We start from the raw sequence: 25,444 nt of genomic DNA on the forward strand, positions 1-25,444 counted from the left end.
CATTATTATAATCGGTCTCTGGGTTTATGAATGCCATGGCAAAGAGGCAAGATAGTGTAGGTGGGGGGTACTTGAGCTATCTGTATATCTGCTGTCAACAAGTAGAGGTCATGATTTGCTTTGAGTTTTTTTTCTTGGAGAAGAGAAGAGATAACTAAGAAAACTGCTACCTACAGCCTGATTCTGGCCAATAAAGGAGTTATTGTTTGGCAAAAAGTATTGTATAGAATGATATGACATAGAAATAACATAAGCTTCAAATACTAAGTGAACTAAGGCTTATTAAATTTTTACAGTTTTATGGACTCTTTATTAATTTTGGATTAAGACTTTCCAAGGGATAGGCCTGAGTTTGGTATAATGTTAGAGTGTTATTTGACTATTTTTTAAATGAAAGAGAAATTTGTCTTGATTAGAATGAAGGTAAGTAAAAGGGAGTCTAAATCCAACATGCACGAGAGACTAAAATTATCTGTCCTGAATAGTTTTACATGATGAAGTTAAATGTTTCAGTGCTGGCAGCTTAAAAATATGATAGCTGAACTTTCTTTGAGAAATAAAAGATAACAAAAGCTTGGTGGTAGGTAAATGTCATTCACATCTTTAAAAAGAGAAAAGGACTATATAAAATAAAGTATAAGGTAAAAGAATGAGCTTCTGGACTGTATAAAAGAAAGTATAAGGTAAAAGAATGAGCTTCTGGTTAAGAGTCCCAAATAACAAAAGGTTGGTGAAGCACGTAGAAAGAATCATGACCCATTAGGGATGTGATAACAAATCTTGTTAAAGTTTCATTCTTCCTGGTTACTAGAAAAGTAAGTTAAAAACTATAGTAAAATACATGTTGATTTCAATAAGTTATTAAACAAATTCTTCCTTCCTTGGATGGAGGATGCATTGAAGAGAGTTTTTGAAGGGTGTGACTTGGCATAGTAATAGATTTTTTTCTTTTTCTTTTTCTTTGTGAGGAAGATCAGCCCTGAGTTAACATCCATGCCAATCCTCCTCTTTTTGCTGAGAAAGACTGGCCCTAACATCCGTGCCCATCTTCCTCCACTTTATATGGGATGCCGCCACAGCATGGCCTGACAAGCGGCGCGTCGGTGCGTGCCAGGATCCGAACCTGGGCTGCTAGCAGTGGAGCGCCCGCACTTAACCGCTACACCATGGGGCCTGCCCCAGTAATAGATTTGTATTGAGTAGTAAGCTCCAAGTGAGTCAGTAGAATGTGGCTATCAAATAGTTATACTGTAAGGATGTTTTATTAGAAGTAAGATATCTCGAACAAGCCCGGTGATCTTGCTGTTGTACTGGGCTGGTTATTCGCTACTTGAAATATTGTTTTCCATCTCTCATGCTTTAAGGACAATCCCAGCAGGACCTGGTAAATCTTCAAAGTAGAACCAAAAAAGTAAAAATGTAAAACGGTGGTTTTTACATCGTGAAGAGTAGCTGAAGGCACTAAGTATTTAGCTTGAAAAGACTTGGATCGTGATAACTTTCATATTTTAAAAGCTCTGTCTAGAAGGAAGTTCTGTACAACAGAGGAGGTAAGTTTCAGGATAACCTAAGCCTCCTACCAGTTAAATCTCTAAAAACAGAATTGTCAGCCCTGAGAAGTAGCCAATAAATAAGGATTGGCCATCTTCAACCATGGACAGGGAGAATTAGTAGAGATGTTACATTGCAAAGAGAGTTTATAAACTTAGAGCGATTGGATTAGATGACCTCTAAGTTTAGTATAATTTTTACTTCCTAGATGGTATTTCTCAGATAACTATTTTTGTACTTGAACTTACTAAATAGGCTTTAAGTGCTTGTAGGCTACCATCCCATTTATGATACTAAGTACTACCATTTCTCTCAATGAACCAACTTCATTTTTCTCCTACTAGAGTAAGTTGAAAGTAATCTGCTTAATTAATTATCATATCTCCAAACTTCTAAGCGCAGCAGTGCCGTTTGAATAAGCTGTCATTCAGCCAAGGCAGGGAGGTATCGTACATGAGACCAAGGAACCTGCATCAGAAATTCTTTTGGGATATTCAGTGTCTGTCAGTTTAAAATGGCACTGTTCAAAAGCTGTTTTTATGGTGAAGCTACAGATCTAATGTCTTACCAGACCAGATGAATTCTCAGTCTTTGAAATGAACTTCATTAAAACAGTTGCTGTCTCAGAACAAGATAAATAGGTATACTCTTGCATCTTTAATCCCCACTCCAGTCAGAGCAGAGTTAAAAACAAACAATTTTTAATCTATGAAAAATGGGTAGGTATTACAGATTTATGATATTACTTATTAGGTAGAGGAGTTTCAAAAAAAAAAAAAACCCCAAAAAAGCCAAATAAAATCTACTAGTAGACACTGTTCTAAAATGTGCATGAAATCATTTGATTCCTAATCTTTCTCCATTTTTCCTCTCAAAATTATAGATAAAACATTGTAAGTTCATAAAAAGCAGATTGTTAAGAGATTTATTTAAAATATAGTAAAACTCAAATCTTAAAATTTGTAAGGGTCCCTTTTCTATAGATTCCTTGATGAACATAGACTGAAATGTTGAGGGTTTGTTGTGAAGATTTTGTAGTTTGTCCATCATAAGGTCTAGATGAGGCTTGTCAGCTTTACGATTCACATCTTACTGCAAATTATATAAAGCAGGCATGTGGCGTTAACACGAAAGTGCCTGGTACACAGATACTTGTGTGCTTTTTTGTTCCTGATTGCTGTTCTGTACCACTCATCTGTTTCATCCTTGCCTTAGCAAGGGCCTTGTTTAGTAAGTACTTGGGGAGAAGGAGTTGGCAGTAGAAATATTAAATTTAGATTTTAGAGATTTAGATTCCAAGGGATTCTTAAATCCTCCATAAGGCTTTTGTAAAAGCATGCTGTTAGAGGGCATATACAACTTGGCTGTGAGGAGAGAGCTACCTTTTTCCTCCCAAAGCCATGATTACTGGAGAGAGGCTATGCCTAATTGAAACCTCTATTTTTAGTGGTATTTTGGACAGAAAACAAAAGGAAAGGGGCTTCAGAAGTGAGCAAATGTCAAATAATATAGGCAGTTATAAATCATGCAGTGGTTAAGTGGTCAGCTAAAGAAAAACGGGAAGGAACATTGAGGTTTTTCCTTATTTCATAGTAAGCTTGTACTGTATACTTCTATAGCTTTCTAAAAGTTGTGTTTATTCTCATTAATATCCTCTCTTATAGTTAAGATATTTAGTGTTTAACATTCTTAAGGGCCCTGAACATTTAAATTTACAAAGTTGTGACTGTGGTCTTGTAAGAGTAGAGACCCCGAGGCTATTGTGATGAAGAGCCATGATGTAGACTGAGGGGCAGAGGTAGACTTGGAAAAGGACAATCATTCTTTAGTGTTTCTAGTAGGTTAGTATGTCTGTAGCGTGGCTTACAGCGATTTAGATTACGTTAAATCTTATGTCCCAGACTCTGAGCTAACCTCTCTCCTTTCTTCTCTTTTTTTTTTTTTGTTTTTTGGTGTTTTTTTAAAATTATTTTTATTTTATTTTTTTTATTGATGTCTTAATAGTTTATAACATTCTGAAATTTTAGTTGTACCTTATTGTTTGTCAGTCACCATATAAATGCCTTCCTTCACCCCTTGTGCCCACCCCCCAACCCCCTTCCCCCTGGTAACCACCAAACAGTTCTCTGTCCGTGTGTTAGTTTATCTTCCACATATGAGTGAAATCATGTGGTGTTTGTCTTTTTCTCTCTAGCTTAATACCCTCCAGGTCCATCCATGTTGTTGCAAATGGGACGATTTTGTCTTTCTTTATGGCTGAGTAGTATTCCGTTGTGTATATATACCACATCTTTATCCAGTCATCAGTCGAGGGACACTTGGGTTGCTTCTACTTCTTGGCTATAGTGAATAATGCTGCAGTGAACACAGGGGTGCATAAGCCTCTTTGCGTTGTTGATTTCAAGTTCATTGACTAGATACCCAGTAGTGGGATAGCTGGATCATAAGGTATTTCTATTTTTAATTTTTTTCCATAGAGGCTGCACCAGTTTGCATTCCCACCAGCAGTGAATTAGGGTTCCTGTTTCTCCACAACCTCTGCAACATTTGTTGTTTTTTGTCTTGTTGATTATAGCCATTCTCATGGGTGTAAGGTGATATCTTAGTGTAGTTTTGATTTGCATTTCCCTGATGATTAGTGATGTTGAACATCTTTTCATGTGCCTATTGGCCATCTGTATATCTTCCTTGGGAAAGTATCCATTCATATCTTCTGCCCATTTATTGATCAGGTTGTTTGTTTTTTTGTTGTTCAGTTGTGTGAGTTCTCTATATATTATGGAGATTAACCTCTTGTCGGATATATGATTTGCAAATATTTTCTCCGAGCTCGTAGGTTGGCTAGTCATTTTGATCCTGGTTTCCTTTGCCTTGTAGAAGGTCTTTAATCTGATGAAGTCCCACTTGTTTATTTTTTCTTTTGTTTCCCTTGTCCGAGTAGACATGGAATTAGAAAAGATCCCTTTATGAATGATGTCAAATAGAGTATTGCCTATATTTTCTTCTAGGAGTTTTATAGTTTCAGGTCTCACCTTCAGGTCTTTGATCCATTTTGAGTTAATTTTTGTGTATGGTGAAAGAAAATAGTCTACTTTCATTCTTTTGCATGTGACTGTCCAGTTTTCCCAGCACCATTTATTGAAGACACTTCCCTTTTTCCATTGTATGTTCTCAGCTCCTTTGTCGAAGATTAGCTGTCCTTACATGTGTGGTTTTATTTCTGGGCCTTCAGTTCTGTTCTATTGATCTGTGTGTCTGTTTTTGTACCAGTACCATGATGTTTTGATTACTATCGCTTTGTAGCATATATTGAAGTCAGGGATTGTGAGGCCTCCAACTTTGTTCTTTTTCCTCAGGATTGCTTTAGCTGTTCGGGGTCTTTTGTTGCCCCATATGAATTTTAGTATTCTTTGTTCTATTTCCATGAAGAGTGTCATTGGAATTCTGATTGGGATTGCATTGAATCTGTAGATTGCTTTAGGTAATATGGACATTTTAACTGTTTATCCTTCCAGTCCATGTGCATGGGATATTTTTCCATTTCTTTACGTCATCATTGGTCTCTTTCAGTAATTTCTTAGTGTTTTCATTGTATAGGTCTTTAACCTCTGTTAAATTTATTCCTAGATATTTTATTCTTTTTGTTGCTATTGTAAATGGGATTATCTTTTTGAGCTGTTTCTGTTAGTTTGTTATTAGCATCTAGAAATGCAACTGATTTTTTTTGTGTGTGTGTGAGGAGACTAGCCCTGAGCTAACATGCGATGCCAATCCCCCTCCCCTTTTTTTTTCCCTTGAGGAAGATTGGCTCTGGGTTAACATCCATGCCCATCTTCCTCTACTTTATATGGGACGCTGCCCAGCATGGCTTAACAAGCGGTGCATTGGTGCACGCCCAAGATCCGAACCTGCGAACCCTGGGCCGCTGAAGCAGAGCCCGTGCACTTAACTGCTGCGCCACCGGGCCGGCCCCGAGATGCAACTGATTTTTGTAAGTTGATTTTTGCTGTAGTTGCAGATTTGCTGTAGTTGTTGATTATTTCTAATAGTTTTCCAGTGGAGTCTTGAGGATTTTCTATATATAAAATCATGTCATCTGCAAATAGTGAGAGTTTCACTTCTTCATTGCCTATTTGGATTCCTTTTATTCCTTTTTCTTTTTTTTTTTTTTTTTTTTTTTTTTTTTTTTTTTTGTGAGGAGATCAGCCCTGAGCTAACATCCGCCAATCCTCCTCTTTTTTTGCTGAGGAAGACGGCCCTGGGCTAACATCCGTGCCCATCTTCCTCCACTTTATATGGGACGCCGCCACAGCATGGCTTACCAAGCAGTGCGTCGGTGCGCGCCCGGGATCCGAACCAGCGAACCCCGGGCCGCCGCAGCGGAGCGCGCGCACCTAACCGCTTGCGCCACCGGGCCGGCCCCTCCTTTTATTCCTTTTTCTTGCCTAATTGCTCTGGCCAAAACCTCAGCACTATGTTGAGTAAGAGTGGTGAGAGTGGGCACCCTTGTCTTGTTCCTGTTCTCAGAGGAATGGCTTTCAGTTTTTCCTTGTTGAGTATGATGTTGGCTGTGGGTTTGTCCTATATGGCCTTTATTATGTTGAGGTACTTTCCTTCTATACCCATTTTGTTGAGAGTTTTTATCATAAATGGGTGTTGTATCTTGTCAGATGCCTTCTCTGCATCTTTTGAGATGATCATGTGGTTTTTATTCCTCATTTTATTAATGTGGTATATCACATTGATTGATTTGTGGATGTTGAACCATCCCTGTGTCCCTGGTATAAATCCCACTTGATCATGGTGTATGATCTTTTTAATGTTTTGCTGTATTCGGTTTGCCAATATTTTGTGGAGGATTTTTGCATCTATGTTCATCAACAATATTGGCCTGTAGTTTTCCTTTTTCGTATTGTCCTTGTCTGGCTTGGGTATCAGGGTGATGTTGGCATTGTAGAATGTGTTAGAAAGTGTTCCATCTTCTTCTATTTTTTGGAATGGTTTGAGAAGGATAGGTATTAAATCTTCTTTGAATGTTTGGTAAAATTCTCTGGAGAAGCCTTCTGGTCCTGGACTTTTATTTTTTGGGACGTTTTTGATTACTGTTTCACTCTTTGCTTGTGATTGGTTTATTCAGATTTCCTATTTCTTTTTGGTTCAGTGTTGGGAGATTGTATGAGTCTAAGAATTTATCTGTTTCTTCTAGATTGTCCAATTAGTTGGCATGTAGTTTTTCATAGTATTCTCTTATAATCCTTTGCATTTCTGTGGTATCTGTTGTAATTTCTCCTCTTTCATGTCTAATTTTGTTTATTTGATTCTTCTCTCTTTTTTTCTTAGTGAGTCTGGCTAAGGGTTTGTCAGTTTTATCTTCTCGAAGAACCAGCTCTTTGTTTCATTAATCCTTTCTACTGTTTTTTTGGTTTCAATTTCATTTATTTCTGCTCTAATTTTTATTATTTCCCTCCTTCTGCTGACTTTGGGCCTTGTTTGTTCTTCTTTTTCTAGTTCTAGTTAGGTGTAGGTTAAGGTTGCTTATTTGGGATTTATCTTGTTTGTTAAGGTGAGCCTGTATTGCTATGAGTTTCCCTCTCAGGACCGCATTTGCTGCGTCCCATTTGAGTTGGTATGGTGTATTTTTATTTTCATTTGTCTCCAGATGTTTTTTGATTTCTCCTTTAATTTCATTGATGGTTCAGTAGCATATTGTTTAGTCTCCACATCTTTGTCACTTTCTCGGTTATTTTCTTGTAGTTGATTTCTAGTTTCATAGCGTTATGGTTGGAAAAGATGCTTGTTATGATTTCAATCTTCTTGAATTTATAGAGGCTTGCCTTGTTTCCCAACATATGGTCTATGCTTGAGAATATTCCATGTGCACTTGAGAAGAATGTGTAGTCTGCTGTTTTTGGATGGAGTGCTCTGTATATATCTGTTAAGTCCATCTTGTCTAGGTTTTTGTTTAAGTTCAGTATTTCCTTATTGACTTTTTGTCTGGATGGCCTAGCCATTGATGTAGGGTGTTAAGAGCCCCTACTATTATTGTGGTGTTGTTTATATCTCCTTTTAGGTTTGTTAATAGTTGCTTTGTGTACTTTGGTCTGAGCTAACTTCTCATATGGATGCTCACGTAATCTTTAACATAACTATAATGTTAGTTACATTAACTCCCATATGAAGAGACCAAGGCTTAATTATATAACTTGCCAAAGAGCACATCTGTTAAATGGTCTGACTCCAGAGCCTAAGAGTTAACCAATATGCGATATTGCCACTTAGCCTAAGCATGGTACGTGTAATTGATGGTAGCCTACCTTTCTATTGCCTTCAAAGGTCAGCCATTTTGTAGGACCTAAAGATTTGCTTTATCCTTTGCCTGCAATTTAAAGCATATAGCACACACAGAACTTCTTGTGTTGAGTTAAGCCGTAGGTATGTAAGCAACTACTTAATTTAATCTGTATTCATCACTTGGCTGCTTTATCAACAGACAAAGGCTAAAATCCTTATCCTGCTTTTGTATTAAGAAGCATCTGTTCTCAGTGGATTTGGTTTAGATTCATTTTCATTAACTAGACTAGTGGTTCTCAACCCTGGCTACACATTAATTGTCTAGGAAGCTTTTAAAAATACCAGTGCCTAGGACCTACCCCCAGAATTTCTGATGTGATTGATCTGAGGGACCTCCAGGCATTGGTGTTTTCAAAAGTTCTGTGATTTTAGGGGCCGGCCCCATCGCGTAGCGGGTAAATGCACGCGCTCTGCTGCTGGCAGCCCGGGTTCGGGTCCTGGGCGCACACCGATGCACTGCTTGTCAAGCCATGTTGTGGCAGCATCCCATATAAAATGGAGGAAGATGGGCATGGATATTAGCCCAGGGCCAGTCTTCCTCAGCAAAAAGAGGAGGATTGGCATGGATGTTAGCTCAGGCTGATCTTCCTCACCAAAAAAAAAAAAAAAAAAAAAGTTCTTCTGTGATTTTAATGTGCAACTGTGGTTGAGAACCATTGCCTTAGACCAGTGGTTCTCAAAGTATAGTCCCTTGGCCAGGAGCATCAGCATCACTTGTTAGAAATGCAAGTTCTTGGCTCACTCCAGACGTGTAAATGAATCAATCTCTGGGATAGTCCAGCAATCTGTGTTTTATTAAGTCCTCTAGGTGATTCTGATGCATACTCAAGTTTGAGAACCACTTATTGATAGATTGCCTTTGGCCCAGCCTTATCAGTTGCTATCAGGCACGTGCTACTAAAGAGCAATATGGAGGAAAGGGGTTGATATGACAGTTTAACTAAATATAGTAGACATATTTTATTAAAGGCCAAAGATGATATATAACGCCTGAGGAATCTGAGTGTTCATCCTTATTTTAGACATGTCTTAGGTGGTTTATGGCTTGTTGATTTTTTCCATTTTTGTTTCCATGTAGACAAAATTATTGGAATTGTTTTTCTAAAAGAAATTATATTTTATTGAAGCTAAATGATCTGTTATGTGACTTTAAATGAGGGCCCATTTTCCACTATGCAGACTTGATCTGCACTAACTTTGCATAGAAAGCAATGTCCGTATGTGTTTATGGAGAATTTATCTATTTTGATGTGTTGGTAAATTCTTCAGTGGGGGAAAATACTCTGTAATAGTTGAATATTCTGAGATCTAGTCCTGCTTTTCCTGTTAAATCAGGCTCTTAAATATACCAGTCAGTCCTTCTAAGACAAGCTTTCTGAATTTGACATAGGGTTGAACTAGATCTCAAAATCTCCCTTGACACCTTGCTTTTTAAGGATTCAGCATGTACCTTTAGTTAGTCTTAGAGGCCAGTTAAAAAGATGAATTTGGGAATACTATTCTTGTTAGTGATTTGCTTTCTTTAATTGCTTTATTAAATCTAGTGGTCTGATTTAGAGATCTTGATTTATAAATTTTCGCTGATTTCTTTAAAGAGAAAAGCTAGAAAACACCTAGTAGTTTGAACAGGGAAGTATATAGGTCAAGAAGGAAAATGCTTTGCAAGTTATTTTGTTTCTCTTTCATACCTTAAGAATGAATAGTTATTGTCCATAGCTAGGCAAAGTTGAAATCTTTAAACATGAGTACAAAAGGATTGCTAAGAGTTTTCATAATGACATGAAAATTACTGTATGGTCTTCCATGGTCTATAGTGTTCACATTTAAAGTAGTAATGTCGGTTTACCTCAGAAACAAAGATTCTTTTTGTTTTGACTTTTTAGTAAATTATTTCAGAGTACCCCTTTTAAAGTGCAGTAGCTTAATCCAGTAATTCTCTTGCTGAAATAACAGTCAGGCACTATACAGTTATTTTTCCTAGATTATCTCATGTAATCCTCATAAAAACTCAATGAAGTAGATGCTTTTTCACGTGTGAAATGAGAATAACTCTGAGATTTAGAGAGGTTAAATAACTTTCCCAGTGTTGGACAGCTGAGTGGTAGACCTGGATTCAGAAAAACACAGACTGGCAACCACTCTATCATAATACCTCTCATTTTGAGAAAAGCATACTTATAAAATATTATATAGCATCTATGTATAGCATATAGGATTGTTTACATAATTTAAAAATGTTCTGTCAATCTCTTCAGTTGTAATGCTTTCGCAGAACTGATACCTTAAACCAAAGGCTCTTTACCTGTCCGTGAATGCCTATGTGCCTTTTTCTGTGGGAGGAATCCATAGCTCATTAGTATTAAAAGAATTTTTAAACCAAATAGGTTAAACTGCTGCTTTTAAGTGTCAGGGCTCTACTATGGGATTGAGATCAAATGGAAATGTCATAGCATCACTTAGGACTTGGAGGGTAACTTATGCTAGGCTATAATTAAAAGCTCATCTGCAAATGTCTTAGGATAATGTTGTCATTCTCCCAACATTTTTAAAGATTTTTTTGAGCTATTCTCGGCCTGTGGTACATGCTTCTGAGTAGCCTTAATTATGTCTACTGCAAATAGAAGTCAGACAATTCTGAATAAAATCAAGTGGTATTTTTAGATAAAAATAGTTTTTCTATAAAGTAACAAAACTGATTTTCTTGAATGTATTGATGTAGTGGTGTATTTCTAAAGGAGTCCCAAAAATGTTTTAAGCAATGTCGAAATGTAATGATTTCTGGGATTTGGGAGAGAAGGAGTAGGAGACTTTTCTTTAATCCAGTCAGTGTCATGTTGATCTTGAGTGCAGGGAGCTAGAAAGAGAGGTTAAGTTTCAGAACCCTGGTGCAGTGAGTGACCAGTCTGTCCCATTGCTTCTTGGTTGTTACTAACATACTTACCAAGACTTAGGATGTTTCCTCTAACTTTCTATGACTTGCAGTGTTCTGAATGGATGATAATCAAAAGGAGGGCGAAAGAAGTTAGACAGGTCTGTGACCTTATCATTGCTCTTCTATTGTGTTGTAAGATCACTTAGTGCTTGGAAAAATGACTTGACACATACCAGTTGATTTCACCTTTTCAGATTTATACGTTGTCCCTTTGCGTTAGTGTTTCTCAAAAAGATGGTTAGCAACTGCAGATTCACCTAGGTAAGGTGTTTAAAATGCAGATTGCTGAGGGACACCAAACCCCACTCCCACTCTCTGCATTAGGTAAGCCTGGGCTAGGGCCCAGTAACCTACTTTTCAAACAGGTACCTCAGGGGCCTTTTATGTATACAGAGCAGTGGTTCTCTTATAGTCTGTATAGTTCAGGCATTAGAATCAGAATTTGGTTAGAATTCTAGGTCTTTGATTATATCGGTAAGTGTTTTGTTTTGTTTGAACTCTTTCAGCTTTAATTTCCTCATCTGTAAATATCTACTTGACTTAGGTTTTTTTTTTTTCCCTAATAACCTTGAAAAGTGTATCCAGTAATAACAGAATCAAACTTTCTGCTTTTCATTTATTTATTAACAAAGACAGGTTATTTTGGTAAGTACTCTTAAATAATATAGATTTACCTTTGGCATAGGTATTTTTTAACCTAATTATGTTGTTTCCACTATTACCAAAACAGTTATCCACTATTGTTAATGTGTTCTACAAATGATATTTATTTCCATGTAATATGTAAAGTCTACTATAAGCAGTTTTAAGTAAGTTATTCTTAATTGTCTGTTAATTGTCTGTAAGCTTTATCTTTAAGGTGTGAAACTTAGTAATATTGTCTATTAGAAGAAGAAATGCTTTCTTTTTGCATGTAGTATGACATTAAAGATTTGCTAAACTAGAACGTGCCTCCAGATGAATGGTGTCCTTATTTAAGCATATTAGCCCCAGGAAGCCATGTTTTTGAAGGAAAGTTTCAGTGCTACTACTTGGCTTAATACAGTTTGAGTCTTCTAAAATTACTAGTTAACTTAGAAGCCACCTAAGAAAATGTAGTTTTAAGTATTTTATAATAAACTCTTTTTTTTAATAGTGCTTAATCAATTTCCCTGAAATTTTAATTCCCCAGGCTTTACTCAATGATTGTTTTGTTAATTGAAAACAAAATTGGTTTTTGCTCAGATGTCACATAGTTAAGGATAATCAAAAGGATGCACTCTGAAGGATAGCTCTCAAGATGTCCCAAGAGTATTTGGAGCAATGTACTGGGAAAGCTTAAGCTTAGGGATATTTAAAGCTTATCTGAGAATATAGACTTTATAACACCAAAGTGGTTCTAAACTCTCAAGGATGCAAAGTAGCTAACTAGAGTAATTTATCTTATACCTATATTAGAGTAATTTCAGGTTCTGAGTACAGGAGGTCATATAGTTTGTACAAGAGAAAGGAGGACCATAGTTTCGTCCTGCCGTAGGTAGAGGGTTGGCCCTCAGCACAGTCTAGGTCAAGTTGCCCTTGATACGTTCCTACCTCTGTGCTTCAGGTCTTCGAGGATATCTTGAGCCCCATTTTAGAAGTTGTTAAAGCTTCCAACTCCTCTCAATATTTCATACAGTCTCCTGCACAGTTTTCCTCAGTGTAAATACTGGAAGAAGTCAGCTGCTTGGGCCAATTTGCAGTGGTTGTCTTCAACCATACATTAGATCTCATGGGAAGGGGGGAATGTTGTGTTGGGGACTGCTTGTACTCAGAAAGGCTTTCTCTTGAGTACTGGCATAATTAACAATTGAGCTGACTACAGGTTTTTTGTTTTTAAGAATACCAAAAACATAAGTTATAAGAAGCCGTTTTCTTGGTAGCTCTGCATAGAATTCTGTATTCCCACTTAACTATCTAGATCGAGGCTTCTCGAGGAAGAATAGGAGACAAAGCAGAATCAAGGGGATCTTTTGGAAATACAGATATTTTTGTAGTTATATAAAAAGTTTATTGTGTTTGGTTATAGTTTATTGTATTTGATTTAGAGATTTAGTTATATAAAAACAGACTTGTCTGTTTAATGAGTTGCATGTTTCCAGACATTGGTAGGCCTGGTGTATCCCAAACACACTAAAGTTTGAGTATGGTACCTGCTCCTCAGTGAAAGCTTGCTGTTTTACAGTGTAAGTACTGTGATAGAAATATGCACACCTAGCTTTTAGAGTACCTAAAGCTGAGAATATAAGACAGAGGAAATACTTCTGTATTCCTGACGGAGAAGAGCAGGGTACCAAGGATAAAGAAGTAGGAAATATGGGATTACCTGAGGGTAGATTAGTATGGCTAAAGTGTAGGAGTAGTAAGAAATGAAACTAAAGGTGAATAAAGACTTTCAATTAAACATGACAGATTAGGGGCCAGCCCTGGAGGCCTAGTCATTAAGTTTGGCATGCTCTGCTTCAGCGGCCCGGGTTTGGTTCCCTGCTGCAGACCTACACCACTTGTCCGTCAGTGACCGTGCTGTGGTGGCTGCTTACATACACAAAGAGGGAGATTGGCAACAGGTATTAGCTCAGGGCAATTCTTCCTCAGTGGAAAAAAACTTGGCAGGTTAAGATAAGATGAATGTTTGCGCTTCTTAAACCTTCCTAGAAGACAGTAAAAGAATAAATGCCTAAACACCCAAACAAAAAATGGGATAGAAGTAAAAGACACAGAAGAGAAAGCAACAAAATTTTGGAAGGTAAGAGGCTAATGGGTAAATGATACCTAACTTAGCAGGCCACAGAAAGCTGACACCTTAAGGATGAGAAGCCAACAACAAGCAAGTAAATTGACATTGAAGAACTTTGGAAGGCTCAGGCCCTGGATTCACCAGGTACCTTGGAGATAGGCATATGGAATAAAACTGAGAACAAGAGGATTGGTTAATCTATATGAAAGAACATTTTAACCACTCTGAGTTTAAACCAAGAAAGAGGAAGACATGGTATTCAGGAAATAGGATTCAACACAGGAAGTAATGAAAGGAGATCTCACCATCCAAAAAGAACAGTTAAGCGCTCCACAGAAAACAAAGCTGTGGAAGAAAGGACATGTATTAAAGCATACTTCATTATTTGGCTGTGAATACTATTTAGTCAACAGGCAAAAAAAAAAAATTTGTAAAAAAATATTTTTACAAACAACTTAGTTTGTATAATGTGCTCCAGAGCAAGAAAAAGTTGGTCAGTCCTTGCAAGAGTTGAGGTCTAGAGCCAGATGATCAGAGTTTGAATCATGTCTCTGCTCCTTACTCCTGTCCAAATGACTTAACTTCTGTGCCTCATCTGTAAAATGAGGATAGAATAGCACCTACCTCTATCCTGAGTTGTTGTAAATAGGTGAACACTTAGAGCAGTGCCTTGTGTTAGCAATTATAAGGAGGAGGAGGGATGGAGGCAAATGAATTGTACATGAGGGATGGGTAGAATAATAGTTTAAAGTAAAAAGCAAAGTATAAGTGTGTTACTTTAAAATGTGGAGGTAAATAAATAACTAAGAATTGGAAATGGTTGCATCTGGGAAACGAGTCAGGAGTGTGTTGCACTGGGGCAGGAAGCTGCTTGTCCTCTATAATTAAACCTTGAATATTAACTTTTTGAATTTTGTACACACATGAGGGAAAAAAGCTTCAGAAAGTGAGAAGAGCCCTTTGTTTGGATTTTAACTTGAACCACAAAGCATTTTATTATTATAGAAGTCTTTAAACTGATACAGAGGTTGAGAAAACAATATAATGAACTCGTCACCTAGCTTCAACCACTATGAACTCCCGGCCAATCTTGTTTAATCTATACCAGCATCCCCGAATATCACTGGATTATTTTGAAGCAAGTCCCGAACCTTACATCATTTCAACCAGAAATGGCCTTATGTACGCAGCTATGGTGGGCACAATGCTCAGCTCTCCCTTTAAGAAAGAACTTGCTGACCCAGCTGCAAGGAATGAAGGCAGTTAGCTCATAACTTTTAGCCACAGCACTGTTGAGATCTGCCACAGTGTTTGAACCAAGGCCACACTCTTTCCTGGCATCCTCCTGCCAGTGACTAAGTGTGTGGCGGGAGTCCTGGGGTCTGGCAGTTTTTCCCCAATGTGGGACCCTATTGTCGGTCTCTGCACAGAGCTCACCAGTGAACTGGCTAAGACTGTCAGAGTTGTACCACACTCGGATGCTTTTCCTGTGCAACCCTCCTGCTTTCCTCTCCTCTCAAAGTGACAGACCAGCCTCACGGTCTAAGGGCTTTTGCTACCTAGTCCTTCCCTTTCTCCCTGTTTTCATAGGTTCATCTTCATCTTGACTTCTTCTCAGAGCATTCAACTGACAAAATAGCTAAAAGGATTCTTTTTTAAAGTGTGTAGAAAAGAGCTAACCTATCATGCCTGAGAGTGCTGTTCCTTAAAAGGTCTGTCTGTGTAGTTGACCTTTAGCTGGTGTTTGGGAACTTAGCTTTCAGGAGGATTCTCATCATTCCATGATAAAAATGGCTTACTGGGCCTAAACTGTTGGTGCAAAGAATATGGTTTGTGCTGAATACCTGCTTCTGGGAGTCTAGAATTCTGGTATGTGCTGGGCATAGAGTGCTTATGTGACCACCCCTAATAAAAATCTTGAGCATTCTGTACTGTACATCCCTGGTTGCTGACATTTCACACAGCTGTCATAATTTGTTGCCCGAGGAATTAAGTATGTTTTGTCTGCTGGGAGAGGATTCTTTGAGCTTGCGCCTGGTTTCTTCTAGACTTCACTCCATATGCCTTTTTCCTTTGCTGATTTTGCATTGTATCCTTTCACTGTAGTAAATCATAGCCATGGGAGCAACAATACGCTGTCCTGTGAGAATGAGTCTTGTGAGATCTCCTAGCAAATCACTGAACCTGACGATGGTCTTGGGGACCCTAATACGTTAAAAAAAACAAATCTCACAGGAAATTCATAATGATTCCTTAATATCGAATAACCAATGTTCAGACTTCCTTGTCTCTTAAAAAAATATACTTAGGTGGTTCAAATAAGGATCAAAAATAAGATCGACCCGTTGCATGTAGTTGATAGGTTAAGTCTCAACCTACCGATTCCTCCTACTTTTTTTTTTTCCCTTTGTTATTTATTTATGCAAGACAGGTGACAGTTTTTTTCCCACAGTCTGGACTTACTGATTACATCCCTGTAGTGATATTTAACATGTTTCTCTGTTAATGTTAGTTTCCTGAAAGCTTCTACTGATATCCAGAAACAGTTTGATTGGATTCAGATTCCATTGTTTGATAAGACTAGTTGAGAGATGGTGTTTACTTATTACATGGTATTGGGAGGCACGTAATACCTGCTTCTCTTTTTTGTAGTCAGATTCAGATATTGTCAGCCTGATCCATCCATTGTGAAATTTACTACTAGCTTTTAATGGTTTTAGCAGCCATTAATCTTGACCTAAATCTACTGTTTCATTAAGTGTTGCAAAAATGGTAATACCTCATTCTATCTTTCCTTCATTTATTAGCTATAAGTGTTTCATGTAGAACTTTTCTTAACAACCAGTTGGTTCATATATGAAGGGTAGGATAAACTATTGATTCTTGAAATTTTTCAGTGTTCAGAATGAGTAAGTTCCCTAGCATCCTCCAAAGGTTGGCCAATGAGATTTTTACTTTCAAGTATATCATTATAAACTAATGGATAATAACACTTATTTTAATCTAACTCAGTTCTTTTTGGTGCCCAATTTGTCCCATCTCTGGCTTTCCATTCTAGAAATAATTTTTGAGAGCTTCTTTGCATTCGGATGCAACAGTATGTCCCAAGTTCTTCTATTTCCTGCCCAGGCCTGGATTCAGCCATTTCTTCAAGGAGCCCTAGTTCTTTTTAGTTACAGATTGTATTTAGAGCACATAGTCTTTACTGCTCATTGATATTTGTTTGATCATGTTTCTAGGTCTTCTCATTGAACACAGCTAGGAAATACTTAAATACACCATAGGTTTATATTCATATTTCCAATTAAATTTAGAGTTAAAGGGTTACAATTTAATCTCTTTAATCTTCTATTTATTATTTTTTCTCTTACCTTGAAAATCTTGGTTCCTGATAACACCATTGATTTGCCTTATCCTACTCATATGGTAGTTTCAGACCGGCAGTACTAATATTGCAAACAATATGATTGCTGAAAAGTTGCTAGTTTTTTTTTTTTACTTTGTTTTTAGGAAGTAATCCTATTAGGGATGTATAGTTAATTTAGTGTATTTTCAGATCACTTGGAATAGTTCCTCTCTGTGTAGTTATGCCACCAATTGTGTACTTTTGTTTCATTTTGCTTTTGATTTTTGGGGATGTCTCACATTTTGTTAATTTTGTTTTGTAATTGTGTGAAACATTGCAGGCTTCTATAGGTAAATCTCCAAAACAAGGTACATTAAGATAAACAGTGTCGCATCCTGGTTCTTTCTACCCTATTTCTTACCTCTTTTTATAGTAACTATATTATTAGCTTTGGTTTATCCTTCTGTTTCAAAATATAAGTGTATATAATTATATATCACATACATTTGTATATGTATATATATGTGTGTGTGTATATTTGTATTTCCACACACACTCATTAGGTAGAAAGTAGTACACTATAAACACTTTGCATCTTGCTTTTTTTTTGAGTTAATATATCTCTCCATATATATCACTCAATAGCAGATACCATATTCCCTTTTATAGGAGCATAATATTCCATTATATAATTGTACCATATGTTATTTTAAGTGATTTCGTATTGTGGACATTTGATGGTTCCTAGTCCTGCTATTTATAGCTATAAATAACCTTGTGTATGTGTCTTTCCATGGGGATTTTTGTTACTTATGTTTGGGATGTATTCCTAGAAGTGGAATTCCTGCATCCAAAGGTAAATGCATAGGCAATTTTGCTGGCTGTTGCCAAATTCGCCTCTACAAGAGGACAGTGCCACTTTGTATTCTCATCAGCAATGTATGAAAATACCTCTTTGTCCACAGCCTATGAACAGATTGTTATCAAACTTTACAAAATATTTTAAGTAAATCTGTTTTAGAGTATTCAGCAAAAGTATGATATGGATTGTAGTGTGATCCTAAAGACAGAGATGTGATGGGCCTTGACAGTAATCTCAAGAGGAAATGCAGGTCTTGACTAATGGGGTACAGTTACATTAAAGAAATGTTAAAGGTATAGCATAAGGAGGATTTAGTAACTGGATGAAGGTATGATAAGAGGAACTGAGGGTAACTCCTAAGTTTCTGGGAGTATGAAAAGTTTCCTCTAGAGAATTCTTAGCATCAGCAGATTGTGAGATGGGGAATACCGTCTTGGATGCCTTGAATTTGAGGTGCTTTTGAGACATCTGTGTTAAGAAATGTAGTTGGATATATGAATATGAAGAGAAAAATTTGAGTTAGAGTGGAATTTTTGAGTCATCACTCTATGTGGTGTTAAGATATGTATAGATGAAGATGCCCAGGGAAAGAATAATAGTAATATTTGGACACTTGACATGTTCTTGACTTTGGTAAGAGTAGTTTTATGTGCTGCTTCCATGTTTGCTTTTTTATGTAGCAATTGACATAATATTTCTTTGGCTGGAATTTAGGAAAAGTATACTTCATTTTCATGACTTATCTTTTACAGACTTACTGTATACATACAGAGTATTTATACAGGCATACTTCGGAGAGATTTGCGGGTTTGGTTCCAGACCACCGCAATAAAGTGAATATCGCTATAAAGTGAGTCACAAAAATCTTTTGGTTTCCCAGTGCATATAAAAGTTATGTTTACACTATACTGTAGTCTATTAAGTATGCAATAGCATTGTCTAAAAAAAGAATGTAGGGGCCGGCCCGGTGGCGCAAGCGGTTAAGTGCGCGCGCTCCGCTGCGGCGGCCTGGGGTTCGCTGGTTCGGATCCCGGGTGCGCACCGACGCACTGCTTGGCAAGCCATGCTGTGGCGGCGTCCCATATAAAGTGGAGGAAGATGGGCACAGATGTTAGCCCAGGGCCGTCTTCCTCAGCAAAAAAAAAAAAAAGAGGAGGATTGGCGGATGTTAGCACAGGGCTGATCTCCTCACAAAAAAAAAAAAAAAAAAAAAAAAAAAAAGAATGTACATACCTAAATTAAAAAATGCTAACCACCATCTGAGCTTTCAGCAAGTAGTAATCTTTTTGCTGGTGGAGGGTCTTGCCTTGATGTTGATGGCTGCTGACCGATTAGGGTGGTGGTTGGTGAAGGTTGCAGTGGCTGTGGCAATTTCTTAAAGTAAGACAACACTGAAGTTTGTTGCATAAATTGACTCTTCCTTTCACGAATGATTTCTCTGTAGCATGCAGTGCTGTTTGATAGCATTTTACCCACAGTAGAACTTCTTTCAAAATTGGAGTCAGTTGTCTCAAACCCTGCTGCTGCCTTATCAACTAAGTTTATGTAATTTTCTAAATCCTTTGTTGTCATTTCAACAGTCTTCACAGCATCTTCACCAGGAGTAGATTCCATTTCAAGAAACCACTTTCTTTGCTCACCCATAAGAAGCAATTCCTCATCCATTAAAGTTTTATCATGAGAGTGTAGCAATTCAGTCACATCTTCAGGCTCCACTTCTAATTCTGGTTCTCTTGCTATTTCCGCCATATCTGCAGTTACTTCCTCCACTGAAGTCTTGAACTCCTCAAAGTCATCCATGAGAATTGGAATCAACTTCTTCTAAACTCCTGTTAATGTTAATATTTTGACCTCTTCCCATGAATCACGAATGTTCTTAATGGCATCTAGAATAGCAAATCCTTTCCAAAAGGTTTTCAATTGACTTTGCCCAGAGCCATCAGAGGAATCACTATCTATGGTTGCTATAGCCTTACGAAATGTATTTCTTAAATAATAAGACTTGAAAGGCAAAATGACTCCTTGATCCATGGGCTGCAGAATGGATATTGTGTTAGCAGATAGGAAAACATTAATCTTGTCGTACATCTCCCTCAGAACTCTTGGGTGACCCAGTGCATTGTCAGTGAGCAGTAATAATTTGAAAGGTATCTTTTTCTGAGCAGTAGGTCTCAGTACTGGGCTTCAAATATTCGGTAAACCATGTTGTAAACAGACGTGCTGTTATCCAGGCTTTGTTGTTCCATTTATAAAGCACAGGCAGGGTAGATTTAGCATAATTCTTAAGGGCCCTAGGATTTTCAGAATGGTAAATGAGCTTTAGCTTCAACTTAAAGTCACCAGCTGTATTAGCCCCTAACAAGAGAGTCAGCATGTCCTTTGAAGCCAGGTGTTGACTTCTCCTCTCTAGCTGTGAAAGTCCTAGGTGGCATCTTCTTGCAATATAAGGCTGTTTTGTCTACAATGAAAATCTGTTGTTTGGTATAGTTACCTTCATTGATTTATCTTAGCTAGATCTTCTGGATAACTTGCTGCAGCTTCTACATGAGCACTTGCTGCTTCATCTTGTACTTTCAAGTTACCAAGACAGCATCTTTCCTTAAGCCTCGTGAACCAACCTCTGCTAGCTTCAAACTTTTCTTCTGCAGCTTCCTCACCTCTCTCAGCCTTCATAGAATTGAAGAGAGTTAGGGACTTGCTCTGGATTAGGTGTTGGCTTGAGGGAATGTTGTGGCTGGTTTGGTCTTATATCCAGACCAGTAAAACTTTTTCCATATCAGTAAGGCTGTTTCACTTTCTTATTACTCATGTGTTCACTGAGGTAGCACTTTTAATTTCCTTCAAGAACTTTTCCTTTGCATTCACAACTTGGCTAATTGTGGCCTAGCTTTTCGGCCTGTCTCGGCTTTTCACATGCCTTCCTCACTAAGCTTAATCATTTTTAGCTTTTGGTTTAAGGTGAGAGATGTGTGACTCTTCCTTTCACTTGAACACTTAGAGGCCATTATGAAGTTATAAATTGGCCCAATTTCAATATTGTTGTGTCTCAGGGAATAGAGAGGCCTAAGGAGAGAGCCAGAGATGGGGAAATGGCCTGTTGGTGGAGCAGTCAGAACACATACATTTATCGATTAGATTTGCCGTGTTATTTGAGTGTGGTTCGTGGCACCCCAAAACAATTACAATAGTAACATCAAAGATCAGTGATCACACATCACCATAACAAATATAATAATAATGAAAAAGTTTGCAATATTGTGAGAATTACCAAAATGTGACACACAGACACGAAGTGAGCAAATGCTGTTGGAAAAATTGTGCCGGTAGACTTGCTCAATGCAGGGTTGCCACAAACCTTCAGTTTGTAAAAAAACAAAACAAAGCAAAACAAAAACACAGTATCTGTGGAGCACAATAAAGGGAAGTGAAATAAAAATGAGGTATGCCTGTACATAAACTCTGCTGTATAATCCTGTTCTGAAATCATACAAATTTAGTTCTAGGGCAAACATAGCTTAAATTCCCTTGTTCTGATGTTTGGAATGATTTATTTTGCCTTATCTCTGATGAACAAAGTTTTATATAAAATCATGTTTAAGTTCTCTACTTTGTTCAAAATATTTCCATTCTTGGTATCTAATTTTGACAAACTTAGGCAAATAAGTGGAGAATTTTCTTGCCATTGAAATATGCTTTTTTCCTGCATTTAACATACAGAAATACACGATAATGTCATGATGTCAAAATATAATTTTCGCGTTATAGCTGAGAAAAGAATCTCCTCTAACAATAGTTTTCTATCCTATATATCCTTAAGAATATTGAGGCAGAAAACAAATTTACAACTTTAGAATTAGAAAAGCCCTAGAAGATCTAGTTTAACTTCATTTTATAGGTTGGGAAAAAAGTTGATTATTTTTCTGACCAATGTGAAACAACACGAATATATAAACACCAAGTGTTGGGCTAGAGACTTCTAAATTTGGGTTTGACCATTAAAAAATGGGATTGAAATGAGAGAAGAGTAGAACCATAGACATGACTTTGTACTTGTCAGTTTCTTTCTTTAGGATTATTTCTGTGTGATAATGATAAAATGTTAACAACTGACATTCCCTTATCCCATCATATACTGTTTTAAACGCTTTACACGTCTTCTCATTTTAGTTCTCACAACAGCCATATGAGGGGCTAGCCAAGTGACATAGAGGTTAAGTTCACGTGCTCCGCTTCAGCAGCCCGGGGTTTGCGGGTTTGGATCCCTGGTGTGAACCTGCACACCACTCATCAAGCCGTGCTGTGGCAGCGTCCCACATATAAAATAGAGGAAGTTTGACACAGATGTTAGCTCATAACCAATCTTCCTCACGAAAAAAAAAAAACATATGAGATTAGTTACCATTAGGTATATTTTACACGTGAGAGAGAGTCACAAAGAGGTTTAGTAACTTTTCCAAGGTTAAGCAGTAGCAAGATGCTAAAATGGGAATTTAAACTCAGGCAGGCTGAAAATAGAACATATTTTGAGTGAAGACACTGGGATGATAAAGAATTCAAAACCTTGTCATATGAGTTGAAAGAAATTCACTTAACATGTTTTTACTGAGAAGAGAAGATTGCAGGTAGCAGGGACATTTAGACTGTAATGTATTAGGTCTTTTGTGGAGAGTGTATAGATTTCTTCATGGAATTTAGGCATAGAATGAGTTCTAAAGCTTATCTTTGATGCAGTATTAAGTATTTTCTCTTTCCTATGTCAGAGCTATGTGAAGACAGAATGGCTTTTCTTAGGGTTAGTGTCTCCTCATCACTTACTGTTTGAGCAGAGGTTGCATGGTTATTTGGAAAGCTTGTGGTAGAAGGGAATTATGGTACTGAGAGGGTAAATGGACTAGAACCTCTCTGCGGCTGCTTGCTAATTCTGAGACTTTTTTTCAATTAAGTAAAATTCGAAGAGACTTGATTAAATTGGGTGATTAACTATAGATCCCACCCAGGATTAATATCCGTTTATTCTAAATGAGTTAGATACACTGAAAATCCTAGGCTTGCGTAGAACTTGTTTGATATGGAAGAACCAAGGCTACCTGCTAGAGCTGCTTCCAGCTGTAGACCCACTTATATTTTGAGCAGGCCACTCAGTTGGTTAAGGGTTAGTGATCTCTTGCTTAGTTTCTACCTTGTTAATGCTGTCACACTAGAGTCTGAGATTTAATTATTCTTGTATTCCTATAGCAGCATAGGTTATCAGACTTGAGCATGCTTTAGAAGTACTGAGAGAATTTGTGAAAATAGATTGCTGGACCTCATTCCCAGAGTTTTGGACTCAGTAGATCCAAAGTGGAGCCCAAGAGTTTGCATTTCTAACATGTTCCCAGATGATGCTGATGTTGTTGGTCTGGGGACGACACTTTGAGAAGCACCACTATAGTAGTTTGACCTACCCCAATAGATTGAGCTTTCCAAGAACAGGAACCAGATATTACTCATTTCATTTTCCCTCTACTACCAAGCAATACATAAAGGCGACAGGTCTTAATTTTATAGAAACCATTGTGGACTGTTACATTGCTGTCTTTTGGCTTGCTGATACCAGAAGTTAGGCCTAAAACTGAGGAACCTTGTAAAGCTTTAGGTTTAGATTTATGTTAAGCTTACCTTTAGAAACACAAAATCAAGATTCTGCTAGAATTCTTTTACATGGTTCCACGTTCTGATATATATAAAATTCCTTTTTTTTTTTTTTTTTTGCCATTACTAGGGAGCTGGCTACATGTAGGAATTAGAATCTTATCCTTCCCTACCTGGAAAAATGGAGGCTATTAAAACATACTAGGTTTGTGTTCTTATTATGCATAAAGCAAATGGCAGGACTTGATGAACTGGTTCTAAGTTCAGGAAGAAGTCAGCATCTAGTTCCTATTAAAGTAATTCTTAAACTTAAGAAAATGGGGAGCAAGAAGAACTTGTGTTTTTTACCTACCCCTACTCCCACTCGCCAAGCTAGCAAAGAATGTCTTCTAAGATTTTAGCAAGAATTATTCTGGCAGTTAAAATCATGAATAAATATCATTTACTTTAAGTGCCGTTAAGAATAATATGATTAGGTTTTTATATACGTTGGATATAATTTTAGTCTTCTTTGGCAATAATCATAAGCAGTATTTTGTGATTCTTCTCTTTCTGTCTCCTCAGATATCCAGAAAGTGGTACTGTAGAAATAAATGTCAAGGATCTTCGACCACGAGCTAGAACCACTTTGAAATGGAATGAGCTAAATGTCGGTGATGTGGTAATGGTTAACTACAATGTAGAAAGTCCTGGTAATAGAGGATTTTGGTTTGATGCAGAAATTACCGCTTTGAAGACAATCTCAAGGACCAAAAAAGAACTTCATGTGAATATTTTCTTGGGGTAAGATTCACTTCACTGATGCCATTTAATTACTGAATTAATCAAGGAATGTAATTTTAGCTATTAGCACATATTCCTTAATAAAAAAGATAGAATGTATGAAAGATGGAAATTACACACCAAAGAAGAACTTTTTTTTATAAATTCTTGAGAATTTTTTATTAAGAATAGCCCTTAAATCTCCGTCTCTATTTACTAGGGAAATCCTTGCTTGCCTCACACGATTCTTATAGATTAAACCGAATAATAAAAGCATTTCAATAGCTATGGTTGCTATGAGGATCCATGTTGACTTAATAGCAGTGAATGTCTACCTAACCAGCTGTCTGTTGGACTTGCAAGACTAGCTGAAAATTTCCTTCATAGTAATTTTCTTCAACTTACAGAATTTAACAAGCTTAATTAAGAGAATTCAAAATTTAAAATGTCACCCCAAATGCCAGATCACTCAGATATTTCCATCATTAATTCTTTTTTTTTTTTTTTTTTGTGAGGAAGATCAGCCCTCAGCTAACATCTGCCAATCCTCCTCTTTTTGCTGAGGAAGACTGGCCCTGGGCTAACATCCATGCCCATCTTCCTCCACTTTATATGGGACGCCACCACAGCATGGCTTGACAAGCGGTGCGACGGTGCATGCCCAGGATCCGAACTGGCAAACCCCGGGCTGCCGCAGCGGAACGCGTGCACTTAACCGCTTGCGCCACTGGGCTGGCCCCTCCATCATTAATTCTTTAAGAAACACTTTTAGATGTTTCCCTCAAGTGGTATAGTACTATGCGTTGTTTCACAGCTCCTTTTTTACGCTTGGGAAAATATTATCACCATCTTTCTGTGTCTGATTCTTCTGAATAGAGTTTATTGGATGAATAGTCACTCATTTACTTTTTAAAAAAATCTGTTAAACTGTTTCCAGTTCTTTATTATAAATAATGTTTACGTAAATAACCTTGTGTATGCATTTTTGTGCATTTCTTTTCTTTAGAATGAATTCTTAGAACTACATTTGTGTTGAGCATTGGGGATTCTAGAATGACCCTGACAGTTTTCTTTTATATAAGGGAAGCAGCCAAACTAATACTGTTGTCAAGTTCTGGTTAACTGGATTACTAAATATATTATATGTAATGAATACATATTATATATAATGGATGTATTGTATCTATTAAAACATGGAGGTGACAAGTCTGGGATCAAGTATCTGCTTATGGTTAGTAATATAAAACAGGGCTT

At 37.3% G+C, this 25,444-nt stretch overlaps 1 protein-coding gene across 5 annotated transcripts in view; it reads left to right on the forward strand.

Moving 5' to 3' along the window:
• Positions 1–25,444, forward strand: part of UHRF2 (ubiquitin like with PHD and ring finger domains 2) — a 102,249-nt gene that overhangs the window by 19,280 nt on the left and 57,525 nt on the right. For all 5 annotated transcript variants that reach the window (XM_058565782.1, XM_058565785.1, XM_058565784.1 and 2 more), the window contains exon 4: positions 23,993–24,211. In XM_058565782.1, coding sequence (XP_058421765.1) covers positions 23,993–24,211 — 219 coding nt within the window. The remainder of the gene's footprint in view (positions 1–23,992; positions 24,212–25,444) is intronic.

Source organism: Diceros bicornis, chromosome 22 (assembly GCF_020826845.1).
Source record: "Diceros bicornis minor isolate mBicDic1 chromosome 22, mDicBic1.mat.cur, whole genome shotgun sequence".
Lineage (NCBI taxonomy): Eukaryota > Metazoa > Chordata > Mammalia > Perissodactyla > Rhinocerotidae > Diceros > Diceros bicornis.